A 16,188-nucleotide genomic window follows, 5' to 3' on the forward strand; every position below is an offset into this window, starting at 1 on the left:
CACCATCTGGATTATTTCCATGTCTTTGCTATTGTAGATTGTGCTTCTGTAAATACAGGATTATACATCCTCTTCTGATTTGCAGGCTTCATTTCCTTTGTGTATATTCCTAGGTTCAGGATAGCTGAGTGATATGGCAGGTTTATTTGCAATTCTCCAAGCATTCTCCAAACTGATTTCCACATTGCTTGTACTAGCCTGCACTCCCAGCAGTAATGAAAGAGAGTACCTTTCTCCCCACATCCACAACAGCATGTGTATTAGGGGAGATTTGAACGTAGGCCAGTCCCACTGGAGTTAGGTGGTATCTCAACGTGGTTTTTGTTTGTGTCTGATGGCCAGGGGGCCTGAATATGTTTTCATGTCTGCTGGCCATTCGAATCTGTTGTTCTGAAAAATGTCTGCTCATTTCCATTGCCCATTTTTTTGCACGGCTTTTTTTTTTTTTTTCTCCTGTGCTGGGTTTCTGAAGCTCTTTATAAATCCTGGCTATATGCAGAAACTTTCTACCATTCTGTTGGTTATGTCTTCACTTTCTTAATTCTTTCCTTTGCTGTGCAGAAGCTTTTTAGTTTGATGTAGTCCCGTTTGTTCATTTTGTCTTTTACTGCCTTTGCATTGTTGTTCAGAAACTTTGTAATGAGTTTTCTGAATTCTGTGTCCCCCATTTTTTTCAGTGTCTTCCTCAGTTAACTCTGAGGGTGGCTGAGGCTTTTGCTCCTGTGCTGGATTGTCTTCAGTACCATTCATAGTGCCTCTGTCTCTTCTTTTACTTTTGTCATTGCAATTCTTTTGGGCAGATTCTTCTCCTTAGTACAGATTTCTAAGGTGTATTACCTACAGGTAAACAAGTTGATTTTTATGTTCAATCAGTGCCCTGGATTAGCAAAATGCCAGTTGTCCTGAATACCCTTTTTGAGAGTTCTGATATTGTGGACACCTGATGGCCATTGAATCTGAGTGCCTCCTGGAGTTATTTTGGGTGGAATTGATAGGGTTCCATGACAGGGCCTGTGGAGCCTGTGCAGTGCTCTAAGATGGAGGTGATTTTGTTTCCAGCTTAGCTCCTGGACAGCTCAGGTATTCTCTCTTTGTTTTAACAGTGTCTGGTCCTGTGTCTCTGGCATCTGAGCACTACTTACTTAGCACATACTAACTTTAACATGTAGTTTACCAATGCTTTGAGCCCTTGCCTTTCTGTGCAAGATGGTCCCCATAGGGGCACTGACAGAGGTCTGGGGCTGTCAGCTGTCAGTTCCAGGAACCACACAGACCCTGCATGATGCAAGATTGGTGCAACTTTCTCTGTTGGCTCAGCTTTGTGGAATTAAGTAGAAACAGGCAATGATAGAGAACTGGAGTTGCTGGCTTTCAGCACTAGAGACCACAAAGGCACTACAGGGTGCAAAGCTGGTGCTCCTTTCACACAGCATCAGTTCCATGCAATCAAAAAAAAAAAAAAAAAATGAATCCCCTGTAGGCCATTCTATCAACTCTATATTCTGCCTCTCCACAGAAGATGGCACACAGAGTCTCTTATCTTTGCTTGTGGATGGTCCAAACTGTTTAGTGAGATTGGCTTGTCTGAGACTACATTCACCTCCTGAACTCCTTGTGTGAACCCGAGCTCCCACCCGGTTGCCACAAGAGCTGACCAGATGCTGCTGTTGGTGTTGGGATTATTGTACTCTGAATTGCTTCTCTCTAGCTACTGGTGGGTTTTCCTGTTCACTCACTGCACCACTGTTCTGCCATCACCACCACTTGCCTATATTCACGGTGTCTCCAGATACCCTCCTACCTATTGCCCGACCCCTGTTTTCCCCTCTTTAATCTACTTCTTGTGCTTCACCCTGTATAAGGATTCCCCATCATCCCAGACATGTCTGTACCCTGTAGTATGTCTTAAATTTATTTTTTAAATAATTTATAACTTAATTCCATGTGATCATAGAAACTACCTAATGATTTTCATATTTTGACTTTTTGGTTCTTGTAGTCTTCATGTGTTAAAATTGTTTTAATGATTATACAGGAAGAAGAAAAAAACTTTGGATACAAAGATCACACCCACTTATTCCTAACCCTTAAACCTTCCCATCCTGATCATCTATGTAAACATCATCAAAACTGAAAATATAAAAAAAATTCATATGAAAAAAGCTGTTTCATGTTTTAATTGGAAAGGCAGGTATATGGAAAAAAGGTGATACAGAGAGAAAGATTCTCCATATGTTGGTTCACTCCCAAACGTGCCTCAATGGCTGGAAGTGAACCAATCAGAAGCCAGAAGTCAGGTGCGTCTTCTGGATCTCCGTATGGGTGCAAGTTCAAAAGACTTTGGCCTGTCTCCATCAGAACCTCTCCAAGTTCCAGATCTTGCACACACTGGTGTGTCCATGGGCCAGCCCTACTTAGTGTTAGATCTACCCACCACTGGAAAAAGAAAATACCAGCCAAGTACAAACCTTTATTATGCAAAAAGAAGTCCATTCCTGGGCCTTTCTCCAGGAAGGGAGGGTATGGGGGGAGGGATGAACTGTAGAGGAGAGGACTGCAAGTGGGAAAGACAAGCTGACATTTGGAGACAAACTATTTATATCCCCTCTGAGATGGGTGCTGGGATCAGCTCTTCTTGGGTTCTGATAGGACAGGGAATGTTGGCCTTTGTCCATCATTGGCCCACACATGGCCTTGGCTGCCTTCAGGGCATGCCAGATCTCTGGCTGAGGTCACTGTGGTGTCTACTCACTTTCTGGAACTGCAGCAACCATCATTGTCCACCTCTTGTCCTAGCAAGTCTTTCCTGATTAGTCTTCAACCCATTCCAGTTCTTCCTGTTGGATGTTTCAGCCCAGCCAAGCCTGGTCCACACCCAGACACAGCTCATACATGGCTCAATAGGGACAGAGACCTGGCCTAGCATGTCCTACACCTGCCCTGGTCCTCTAGAGCAACAGTTGGTGCTGGAGTTTCGCCCAGTCTGGTTTGTCCAGCTGACCAGTCCACATTTATGTTGAGGAACACTGCAGCCTTATCTGGACCAGAACACATTCACCAGTGGGAACTGCAATCCAGCCAGGGTGAGGTGTCCCCCACAGATTCCTCTAGTACCTCGTTATCAGAGGGGGTGAGCATGCTGCCTGCTACCCAGCCTACTGGTGTGCAAAAGAGACATGGCAGGGGTTCTGTCTAAGCAGTTCTGGTTTATTTGGGAAATACAAATTCTTATATAGAGCAGCAAAAACCATTGGGCCAGGAATTCCAGAGGGGAGTACTAGGAGCCAATTGTCATCAGCATGACTGTGGAAGCCACCTCCCATAAGCCAGGGCAGGTGAGTAAAATAGACCTGGTCAATTAGTCTTTCTTTAAAACGATTTGACTCTAATCCTTCCCCCCTCCCGCCCGTGATTCACACCCAGGGTTCTGGCCTTGGCTGCCATCTTGTTTGCCACAGTGACCTTGACTGTTAGTCACCATCTTGTTGAATTACTAACCTGTTCACCCTTTGAGCTCCACATCTCTTCCATTCTTTGTTAAGTGGGGCAGGGATCCATAGCGACTGTCCCTATATTAGGTTGTCACCCCTTTTCCTGAGAAATCGCAACTGCCATTGACTATGCAGCCATCACAGGACCCTGAGTGACCATGCCTTGCTTATGTTGTCCTTTTCCAAAGGTCTTACCCATCATTGGCAAGCTGGCCAAACCAATGAGATGGGCTTAACGGCCTAATGGTGTGCTAGGACGTTTTGGCAATTTCTTGAATGGCAACATATACCCAGGCATAGGGCAGACAGTGATATGCAGCCCAGCCTTAAACCACTTGAGCCACTAGGGTCACAATCCTAAATCACTGTTGAATAAGCTGAGCAAGTTAATTAAAAATGCACGGACCAAGGTTGAGTAGAAGAAATAGGTTAATCAAATGGCCAGCAAGAGTGAAAATTAGGATAATGAGCCATAGAGAGGAATTAAACCATGACTTGAACCACCCTTGGTCTTGATATTCTTCTCTCCTTCTTTTTGCTAAACTTTCTGTGACTTTGGACATAGAAATTTAAATATTCCTGAACTATCCCTATAAAAACAACACTCCTCTCTGTGAGCAGTGCAAAGTTTGCGTTGTTGGAGAAAGAGAAGATTGAGGCCGCATCTATTCTGAAGGACAACCATGGACTGTTAGAGATTCCTGTAAATGACTTATAGACTGTTCAGTCCACTGTATATCAAGGTCAATAGCAGCTTGTAACATCTGAAGTCTCTTGTCTTGTTGGACCAAGGCAAAGATGACCGTGCATGTCCCCACGAGACTTAGGCCCATTAGGGCGACCAAAGTGACAGCAGTCGCTGATTCTGATTTGACTCTTGAGAATAGGTTAAGCAGCTCTGGGGAATGTATCTCTTCCTGATATATTATTTTTGCAAGCAATATAATTAAAATGCAAAAATCATTGCTGCTACCATTATTAATTTTCCATAGGCGCAAGGAGTCAAACTGGTTTGGCAAGCTCTAAAATGCAGGAAGACATCCAGTCTAGAACATAAAGCACAACAATGAAAATATTCTGTTACAGGACCTATTAGTCACATTGTAGATGGCAAAAGATTTGAACTAGTTTTAATTTACCACAACCCAGCAGTTTATAGTGTTCCGACAAGATTAAAACAAAACAGCTCTTGTAACAGCTACTTGAAAATTCTCTTACGTATTTTAAAGTTACCAGTTGTTTAGAATTACATCTTGCTCTTAGTACTCTGAATAAACCATACCTATAGATTACTATTAAACTTTTTTTTAAGATTTATTATTGTTGGAAAGCCAGATATACAGAAAGGAGGAGAGACAGAGAGGAAGATCTTCCGTCCGATGATTCACTCCCCAATTGAGCTGCAACTGCCGGTGCTGCACCAATCCGAACCCGGGAACCAGGAACCTCTTCCGGGTCTCCCACGCGGGTGCAGGGTCCCAGAGCCTTGGGCAGTCCTCGACTGCTTTCCCAGGCCACAAGCAGGGAGCTGGATGGGAAGTGGAGCTGCCGGGATTAGAACAGGTGCCCATATGGGATCCCGGGGCGTTCAAGGCGAGAACTTTAGCCACTAGGCCACGCCGCTGGGCCCCAATTACTATTAAACTTTAGCTTTAACGGATACCATAGGTCTGCTGGAAACTGGAAAACAAAATATCAATGTTTAGAATTATCAAACATTAAGCAAATAGAGACATCTATATTTCACATTGCACTGTGAAACCACCTGTAGGATTTTACACACTCTTGTACATTTTAGACCTAGGGGCCTCCCATTTTGACTGATATCACCACAACCAGATGGTCACTTAGGGATTAGGGAGGAGGACTTGAGGAATTTACACATCAAAAATAAGATGGAGCAAGCCAATAATCAATTTGTTCATCTAGCAGGTGCCTTTCCTTGATCTGTCATTTCCTGTTTCCCTGCCTAGGGGAGAAGGTACCTCCTTTTTATTTGACATAATTTTTAGGACATTTATATTAATGCCACATTTATATAAACATAACTTACAATTCAGCATTACTTTGTATGCAATCCAAACAGTCAAAGTAAGTTATTACCTTTACCAAAAGATAGAGCCTTTGACACACATTCTTCTGGCTTTGAGACTCCCAGTGGCCAATCTGGAAATCCCACCATCAGGAAGAGTTACGCCTGTTAAAACTGTCAGGAGGCCTTAAAGGATTTGATCAAAGATTCCTCATTATCATAAAGTAAAATGTCTATTTCCTTAGTCATTCACCAAAAGGAAAATACAACCTTAAACACAGGGATTAATGGATCAAATAATCTCATAACTTTTAAGAATTTAACAAATTCAAAACTTGGAACAATAGAACTTACTGAAGCTGGATACATAATTGACAAAGTCACCAATTAAACAGACTACCCAAAGTACAATCTTTCAATTTTTAAAGAACTTTCAAAGTTGGAGATTTTTAAATTTTGAGATACTTATCAGCATTCCTATACATTCACACTTCAAAAACATTTTGCAAACAGATACAAATTCTAATGTCAGCATACATTTGGTGTTCTTGTTAAATACTTAAGTAATGTTGTAGCAATATCTTGAAAGTTATAGCCAATTATCTAAAACTTACAAAATTCTAATGTTCTTGATTTGCATTTTGAAACAATCATGTAAGACTCCAAATTAAGACATTTTCTAAATAAGAGCATACCAAATTTTAAGCACGATTGGTTTTAGCAATTCTCAGCCATTTCTCCCAATTTGTGGAAACATTTTAACACAACTCTGCCTCAAAACCGGGAAGTGGCAAGTGTTTCAAATTACCTTCCTCTCAATGTGGCTGTTGTCTTAAGAAGCTGCCTAAGAATTTACTGAAGCTAGTTAGCAGGTTTAGTTATCAATAAGATGGGAATAACTTAAAAGGAGATGTTAAAACACTGTTGTTTTTCACAAGGAATCAGACTTCAATTCCGTTGTTTTAAGGGCGAACATTCACAAAATACACACATTATGACCAATTTTACTGTACATTTTTCAAGAATTTGTTGTTTTCCTGTAAGGCAAAACCTCACATATTTCTTTGTAAGTAATAACACAAGTAATTTATAATCTGGACCAATTTCATGATTAGGAAATATTTCAACCAATGACCAGAAATATTCATTTACTTTCATAGCGTATATGATGCAACAAATTTAGCATAATTTTATATCATTGTGAGATTATCCAGATGATATTTTTTAAGGCTTATTTATTTATTTATTTATTTATTTTTGGAAAGACAGAGATACAGAGAGGAGGAGAGACAGAGAGAAAGAGCTTCTGTTCAATGATTCACTCCCTATTTGGCTGCAACGGCCAGAGCTGTGCCAATCCAAAGCCAGGAGACTCTTCTGGGTCTCCCATGCAGGTGTACAGTGCCAAAGCTTTGCGCCATCCTCAACTGCCTTCACAGGCCACTGGCAGTGAGCAGGATGGGAAGTGGGGCTGCTTGGATTAGAACTGGTGCCCATATGGGGTCCCTGCACTTTCAGAGCAAGGACTTTAACCACTATGCTCTCACACCGGGCCCGCTGTCTTTTTGAAGAGCCTACCTGAAGAAAAACCACTTCTCTGACAGTGTGCCTTTTCTTGATAAGTGTGGCACTGAAGCTGTATAGTCAGCCCTTTCCCCACTTCTCTTTCACAACCACACAGTGAGGGGTCAGAAGATCCAGACTTCATGCCTCCAAGTTGGGTGCCAGTTCTGTGGAGTCTCCCCCACAGCTTCATCTAGTACCACGTTATCGGAGGGGATGAGCATGCTGCCTGCCACCCAGCGTCCTGGCGTACAAGAGACACAGATGCAGCAAGGGTTCTCTCTAAGCAGTTCTGGTTTATTTGGGAAATGCAAATTCTTATATAGAGCAGCGAACAGCCTCAGGCCAGGAGTTCCAGAAGGGGAGTACTAGGAGCCAATTGTCATCAGCATGACTGTGGAAGCCACCTCCCATAAGCCAGGGCAGGTGAGTAAAATGGCCCCGGCCAATCAGACTTTCTTTAAAGGGCTCTGCCCTTGGCCGCCATCTTGTTCACCACAGTGACCTTGACTGTTAGTCACCATCTTGTTGAATTAGTGACCTATTCACCCTTTGAGCCCCACACCAAGGTGTCCCCTAAGCTTCCAAACTAGGTCTGTTCCCAGCATAGATTACATGCACCCCACTGGTTGCTCTGAACCGGCTTGTCATAACCTCTCCCCTGTCTTGGCCTTTGCCTTAGATGGTGTATCCTGGCCTGACCCAGCCTGCCCCCGTCTCATGTCTTGCTTGTGGATGATGCAACCTGGCCTTGCTCAGTCTACTCCCATCACTGGCTCATGTAAACCAGTAGGTGTAAGAGCCTAGCTTGGCGTGAACTCTGCTCTAGCCTGGTTTCTGTTCTTGCTGGTGAGCTAAGGTTTGCTTGACCGTGACAGGTCCACCACCTTCCATAACCAACCCACACATGGAACTACTTTGCCTAGCTTGCCCAATCCCCAGTCCTGGACGATGTGATCACCAATGGGAGTAATGACCCACTATGGGAGTTTTCTAATTTCCCCCACTTGGACAACTCCCAGACCCAGATTTCATACATTCCAACTGCTGTTAGGCTCTTGCCTGGTGTAGTATGCCTTTCCATCTTGGCCTTGTATGAGCCAGTAAATGTTGCAGCCTACCCATACCCTGTTTCAGGATTCACATGTTGGTACTGCAGCTTGGATCTGCCCAGACTGTTATTGGTCCCTGTACAATTAAGTGATGGCATGTTTCATGATCATACCTAGCTCAGCCCATCACCACCCCAACTCTTGAGCTAACCAGCAGGACTTGTATTTCCACCATATTGAGCCCACTCATCCCCCACAGAAACTACCTCCTGACCTGGTTCTCTTGCATGCTGGTTAGTATCATGGTTCTGTGCAAAGTGATCCCTCCACTGGTCTAGCATTCTGTCAGGTACTAGCATCTAGCCCTGCTAGACATGCCCCCAACCCTACGTTTTGCATGGACTGATGTGTGGTTGTCAGCATTCTTTGGTGGTAACAAGCCTTACACAGGCCTCACAGGTATGCTGGTGTTTCAGTCTGACCCATACCGATCATCTGGCTTCTCCCCTCCAAATCACCAGGTCTCAGTCCCCTCGCTGATTGGCAAGGAAAGTGACCCTGTCATTGGAATTCCCTTCAGATTTATCTCTCACCTACATGCACAGTGGCTTCATTCATGGGCATCACTATTCAGCAATTCCACATCCCCCAAACCTCAGAGCTTGCCTCTGGGTGGCCAGCATGCAGAGCTGGGCTCCAGCTGTTTTGCTGGCCAGCCAAAACCCAGGACTTGCTCACTGCATGACATCAGTGGCTGTGTCCATTTTCCCAAGCATTGAGTCAGACCTGGCTTGAGTAAGCCCAACAGCCACCATGCTGCCTGAAGCTCTCACCACCCAGTCCCCAAGGTCAAATTCTCTTAGGTCCCTCCTGCCACAAGACCATGGTGGTCAGTGAAGTGAGGACCCAGCATTGATCCCAAGAGATCCCTTCACAATGTACTTACCATAAAAGTGAAGAAACCTCTCTGGTCCAGGCAAGAACAGGGACCCGTGAATTGAGTTTGACCTGGCTTGGGTAGCCTTAGCTGCCAGGCCCTGAAGCTCCAACCACTGAGGCCTTAAGCTAAACTCTCCTAGGTTCCTCCACTTCCAATTTCTCCCTCTGTGTCTCTTTCTCTGATTTACAAATAAATAAATCTTTCAAAAATAGGGAGACAGAAATCCACCAAATCTGATTGAAGGTCATGTTTCATAAGCAAATGTTAACTTTTTGAGAGAATTTGTACTTGTATTATGGGCTTCTTGGTTTATTAGGATTATAGCATTGGTTAGATTTGGGAAGCATTTAGTTTCCACATTCTTAAAATTTACTGAATTCTGCAGTTGCAGGTGTTTCAAGCTACTTGCTATTATCACATGTCACTGAATGTCAAGTGCTTTCATCACAGTGTATCATACCAACAGAGTCCTTCCTCAGAGCACATTTTTGCACTCTCAGGAAGACAAAATGAAGTCTCATTCTAGTATTCACCCCTTTTGATCTTTGATTGAAGTTTCTGCACTGCAGTTAAAAATTTGGCAAATATCATCAAGTGAATGATTAGAAAAACAGAGGATAGATAGATAGAAAGAAATGTATATATATATATATATGTGTGTGTGTGTGTGTATATATATATATATATCAACTGTGATTCCACTGTGAAAAGAAAATTCTGTGGATTCCAGATATTCTGCTATAGTTTTAATGATTTGTGTTTGTAGACTGTGTATGATAGTACATTTCTTTTCATGATATGTATAGCCCTTTTCTATTAAACTATGGTGATTTTCTTTCCTTTTAATCAGTTATTAAAGATTACAATCTTGAGTGAAATGTAAGTTGAAAACATGCTATGTGCGAAATGGATAAAGTTCATGCAAGGATCCAATATGGGTGCTGGTTCTAATCCTGGCAGCCCGTGCTTCCCATCCTGCTCCCTGACTGTGGCTTGGGAAAGCAGTTGAGGACGGCCCAAAATTTGGGACCCTGCACCCACATGGGAGACCTGAAAGAAGTTTCTGTCTCCTGGTTTTGTCTTGGTTTAACCTCAGCTGTTGTGGCTGTTTGGGGTAGTAAACCATCAGATGAAAGATCTTCAATATACAAAAACAACTAGGTTTTTTACACCATGGCACTTGCTTTATATGTATGTTCTGTTCAACTGATTGATTGTCATGGCTGATATTACTTGTTACCGGAAGATAGTTCTGTATGAGTCTGTAGTTTGTTTTCCTACTAGGGAAAAATTTACTATATAGAAATTAAAATTGGACCAGTGCAGTGGCCTACCAGCTAAAGTCCTCTATTTGAATGTGCCAGGATCCCATATGGGCTCTAGTTCTACTCCCAACAGCCCCTCTTCCCTTCAAGCTCCCTACTTGTTGTCTGAGAAAGCAGTCAAGGATGGCACAAAGCCTTGGGCTCCTGGTCCCATGTGGGAGACCTGTAAAAAACTCCTGATTCCTGGCTTCAGATTGGAGCAGCTCCAGCTACTGAAGAGCTGATTCATTGGCCGAAAGATCTTGTTGTCTGTCTGTCCTCTCTATATATCTGACTTCACAATAAAAACAAATGAATCTTTAAAAAAATTAAAATGTTAGCTTAATTTAAATATTATTCCATAAAATGTAGAACAAATGAAGTAGGAAGGATTTTAATATGCATGTAGTCAAAAGTGAAACAAAAAATGGGATACTTATATATTTAGTTCAAGCAATGCTGTAGAAAATATTTATTCTTTATGCAAATTCAATTTAAAAGTATTTCCAATACTTTTTATTTTTGTCTTTCCTTCTTTATTTTTGCAAAAGAGGAAAAGGCAAATTTCCTTAAAGAAAAAAAAAAAATCTTTGCTGGAGCCTGTGCCCACCTCTACCTTGAAGCTCTGGTTCCTGCTGGGACACTGGTTTGTGTCCCAGCTGCTCCCTGGAAAAGCATCTGGCTAAGATCCAGTGTCTCTGGCCTTGCACCCACATGGAGGAACTGGATGAGGCTCCTGGCTTTTGATCAGCTCAGATATGGCCATGTGGTCATTTGAAAAGTGACCAATGGAAGCCGAATATTTCATTATTTTATGTTGGAATAAGAAAGTTGAATTTTATTATTGCTTTCTAAGATTTTTAAATATCTCAGGATGTTTGAGAAGTCATTCATAAATTTTTCAAAAACGTTGTCATTTTTCTGTGCAGTGTTAAACGTGTCTTCCTTACCTAATCCGACAGGTTATGTATCTCATGTGTGTGCATATAAATTATACATTGAATTCACCTTATGATTATTATAGAAAACAATCTGATTCAGAATTATAATGGGATTGTAGCTTTGGAATTGAAAACACAATATACGATAAGATATTTTATTTTGTTTTTACCCTATGTTGCAATACTGATTCACTGCATCCATATAAGATGCAAGTGAAACAAGCACAGAAGAATTGCATTCAGCTTACTCTTGGAGGTACTGAGTTAATAGTTTTGCTCAGTGTTAATATGATTACTTATTATAATTAGTTGAAAAGCAGAGTGGCAATAACAGGAACAAACTGAGAATGATATCTTCCACTTCAGATTTATTTGAATAATGCCTTTAACAATTCCTTAGATTCAGAATATTTAGAGAAAATAACCTTTAAGAGAATAATAAGGGATATTTTATTGTAGCATTGGAGTTGCAAAAGTTCAACAGGACAAGATATATATTTTATTTTGTTGTTACTCTGTTTAGATCATAAATTAAATTGCATCCATAAAAGTTGCAAATTAAATATATGTACAGTTCGCTGTCAGTCTTTCTACTTAATTACCCAGAACTGAGGAGACATGTGCTTTACAGGCATTGGTGTCATTTGAAGATGTGGCTGTGGACTTTACCCAGGAGGAATGGCAGCACATGGACAACACTCAGCGGACCCTGTACAGGGATGTGATGCTTGAGACTTATAGCAATCTACTATCCTTGGGTGAGTGAAAATCTGTCATGCCCAAACAGAATACTTCTTTATGGTTGACAAGTGAAAGGAGAGTTTTATCAAGTTGAGTAGTTGGTAGGACTAGTAGTGATTTCACAAAGTCTACATCATTTTCCATGAACAGGATACAGCTTGAGAAAGCCTGATGTGATCTTGAAATTGGAGCAAGATTCTGCACCATGGACAGTGGACAAATTTACAAACCAGGGACTTCCAGGTAAGTCAGCACATAGTGGACATTGAGTTTGACACCTAGATCATTAGGTTGACTGGATTTTTAAAAAATGTTTCCTCCTAAAGGACAGCTGATGAGACACAGATATTTTACAATCGCCATGTGTAGGTTTATTCTAGCAATGCCTTTCAAAACTGGTCAGCCTGTAACCATACATTTAAAACTGCTTACTAGTATTTCATGATGCCAAATATTTGAATCATCATCTGCCACCTGCCAGAATCAATCTCAGGAAGTTGTATTTGAAGCAGAGTAGACAAGCCAGGACAGATTGGTGCTGTTATGGGATTAAGATAACTCAACCCGTATTTTGAATTTCTGTGCCACATTTTCAGTCCTATCCCACATCAACTTAAAATACACAGTTCCAAGTAATTGAATTTTTTCTTTTAGAACAATTATTATATTAATGCATTAACAAAAATGAAGTAATAGTCATTAATAATGTTCATAAATGTACACCTTTCACTAATATTAAAATATGCTGTTTCAAAAATTTCAACTAAATTCTTTGGCTTTAATATGTTTTTTATAAGAAAAACTTAGATAAGTTTCATGGAGATGGTTACTCTTTACCCTCATTTCAGATTCCTACAGAAAGAATGAACAGCTTGGAGCTAATCAGAAAAGTCAAGAAATAATGTTCAGGCAAGTTGTAATCACAAAATGTGTATAATAACCCAAAAGAGAATTGCATTGCCAATGATGCTTTAATTTTTTTCTTAAGATTTACTTGTTTTTAGTGCAAAGTCAGATATACAGAGAGGAGGACTGACAGAGAGGAAGATCTTCTGTCAATTGACTCACTTCCCAAGCAGCCACCACAGGCGAACCTGAAGCCAGGAATGCAGAACCTTTTCCAGATCTCCTATGTGGGGGCAGGTCCCAAGGCTTTGGGCTTTCCTTGACCGTTTTCTCATGCCACGTGAGAAAGCCACATGGGAGGCAGGTGTATCTGGATTAGAACTGCTGCCCATATGGAATCCAGACACATTCAAGGCTAGGATACCATAGCAGAAGGTCCTGGATCCTGGCTTTGGTTCAGCTCAGATCCAGCCATTGTAGTCACTTGGGGAATGACATAATACATGAAAGATCTTTCTCTGTCTCTTCCGTCTGTGTATCTAACTTTCCAATAAAACTAAATAAATCTTAAAAAAGAAAAAAAAAGATATCAACCAACAACAAAATACATTGGGGTACAAGGTGTCTCATCACTTCTGCAAAGAGGATTAACCAACCTGAAACATGAGAAATGAGCCCAGAGCTTGGGTACCATATCATGTGCTTGGCATTTAGAATCCACCTAGTGATTCAACCATGCAGAAAAGTGCCCTCAACCAGGGACCATCAAACCTCCCTTAGGAGTTGTCCCAACACAAGCACCCAGAGCCTTGCTTCCAATATAAAAATTGAGGTGATAGATAAAGTGCAACAAGGTAGTTGGCAATTAGAGCATCTGAAGTCCTAAACTGCTGTACTTCCTATCTCCACTCATCTAAAAATGTAATCCATCTGGAGGCTTAGCTAGAGCTATGGTGTGCTTGGGTTTTGGGTGAGAAGGTGTGTGTATCCATGTTTGTGCAGAGCCATGAGATGCAAAAGGTCATTTACACAGATTCTGTCCCACTTGATGGAAGGTATGCCAGCCTTCAGAAGTATTCTCTATGCTGAGTCAAGCCACATAGCTCTGGTCTAAGAACCAGAAATCTTTGTTCATTATCTATACTGTGCACCAGAGCAAATGTTACCAGTAAGCCTCAAAGTGCATACCATAGTCACAGAAACATGAAATCAGTTGTCAACAGAAGTCTTTCTTGCTAAGTGATCAGGTAAACTTGGATGAAGGGCAGAAAAAACACCTCCCAGAAGAGAGCTCAGAAATCAGGTGCCTTTTGAAAGGAGAGAAGAAACACACCATAACTCATTTTAAATCATGTTTTTCCTCCAGGAAATCTGAAGAAGTGCCACTTGAGATAAAGCATACCTCTAAATTTTCTGAGAAGAAACTCCAGAATGGGGAAAATCTCAGTCAGCACGATAAAATGCACACTTATCAGCAGTCTTTTGAACACAACAAGAAAGAAAACACTTTCAGCAGGAAGAAGATATTCCTTATGTATGAGGAAGTTTATACCAATGATGCAAGAAAAAAGCAACCTGTCAATGTGGCAGAATCAATTCGGGTTAAAAAGAAAATGTTCTATAACAATCCTGACTTTGCCAAACATCACCAAACACAATCAGAAGAGAGACCCCATGAATATTTCCAGAGTGAGAAATCTCTGATTTATAAAACAGATGTCAAAGTCAATCAGATACCCCAAACAGCAAAATGTCACTATGTATGTGGCTGTTGTAAAAAGCCTTTTAACTGTAAATCTTGCGTTACCGGCAAACAGACAACTGACACTGGATCAAATTTCTATGTGTGCAATGAATGTAAAGAAAACTTTGAGCAGAAGTCAGAACTCCTGGGAGATCAGATCCTTGACACTGCAGAGAAGCCATATGAATGTAATGAGCATGGAAAAGCCTTTCAGCAGCGAATATCTCTCAGTAGGGATCCAAGAATTCACAAAGGAGGAAAATCTCATGAATGTAGTGAGTGTGGAAAAGCTTTTCGTTGCAAGTCATACCTAATCATACATCAGAGAATCCACACCGGAGAAAAACCTTATGAATGTAGCCAGTGTGGTAGAGCCTTTAGTGATCCCTCAGGTCTCCTTTTACATCAGAAAATCCACACAGGGGAAAAACCTTATGAATGTAGTGAGTGTGGAAAAGCATTTAAGCAGAAGTCATCCCTAATCATACATGAGAGAATCCACACTGGGGAAAAACCTTATGAATGTAGTGAGTGTGGAAAAGCTTTTCCTCAGAAGCAACATGTAATTCTACATCAGAGAACACACACAGGGGAAAAACCTTATGAATGTAGCCAGTGTGGAAAGGCTTTTTCCCAGAAGTTGCATGTAATCCAACATCAGAGAATCCACACAGGGGCAAGACCTTATGAATGTAGCCAGTGTGGAAAGGCCTTTACTAATCAATCAGGTCTCACTAGACATCAGAGAATCCACACAGGGGAAAAGTCTTATAAATGTAGCCAGTGTGGAATAGGGTTTTCCAGCAAGTCAAACCTTATTATACATCAGAGAATCCACACTGGAGAAAAACTTTATGAATGTAGCCAGTGTGGAAGAGCGTTTAGGGAGAAGAAATACCTAATTGTACATGAGAGACTCCACACCGGGGAAAAACCATATGCATGTAGCCAGTGTGGAAAAGCGTTTAGGCTGAAGAAATCCCTAAATGTACATCACAGAATCCACACTGGGGAAAAACCTTATGAATGTAGTGAGTGTGGAAAAGCTTTTTCTCAGAAGTCACACATAATCACACATCAGAGAATCCACACCAGGGAAAAACTATTTCTCAAAAGTCACTCATAATCCTACATTAGAAAATCCACACCAACAGAAAGTCTTATGAATGTAGTGATTGTGGAAGAGCATTTCCTAACCATTCAAGTAGCATTACACATCAAACAGTCCACACAGGATAACAACAATATGAATGTTCTGTGTGTTAAATCCTTTTGCAGGCAGTCAGGTTTCATTTCACATCACAATTCATGTGGGAAATACATTATGAATGCAGAAGCCTTTTGGGAGCCATCAATTTTAATTTAAAAAGCGTGTAAACAAATATTAGTTACCATAAATATACCCTCATGGTCTGTCTGCATACGAAGTGAAGTAAAACAAGTGTTGGCAACATTGCAAATAGAAAACAGTAAAAGTGCAATGGATGTAGAAAAACCACTTTGAAATTCTCAGCAAATGTTAAAAAGTAAACAT

The 16,188-nt window shown here is 41.2% G+C and overlaps 1 protein-coding gene across 1 annotated transcript in view; it reads left to right on the forward strand.

Moving 5' to 3' along the window:
* LOC101520657 (zinc finger protein 260-like) overlaps positions 1–15,780 on the forward strand; it is a 56,025-nt gene extending 40,245 nt beyond the window's left edge. Inside the window, exons 4-7 of the mRNA XM_058656213.1 lie at positions 11,955–12,081; positions 12,215–12,307; positions 12,913–12,973; positions 14,277–15,780. Of these exons, the coding sequence (XP_058512196.1) occupies positions 11,955–12,081; positions 12,215–12,307; positions 12,913–12,973; positions 14,277–15,780 (1,785 nt within the window). The remainder of the gene's footprint in view (positions 1–11,954; positions 12,082–12,214; positions 12,308–12,912; positions 12,974–14,276) is intronic.
* The last annotated feature ends 408 nt before the right edge of the window (positions 15,781–16,188 follow it).

This window comes from Ochotona princeps, chromosome 28, assembly GCF_030435755.1.
Source record: "Ochotona princeps isolate mOchPri1 chromosome 28, mOchPri1.hap1, whole genome shotgun sequence".
NCBI classification, from domain to species: Eukaryota; Metazoa; Chordata; class Mammalia; order Lagomorpha; family Ochotonidae; genus Ochotona; species Ochotona princeps.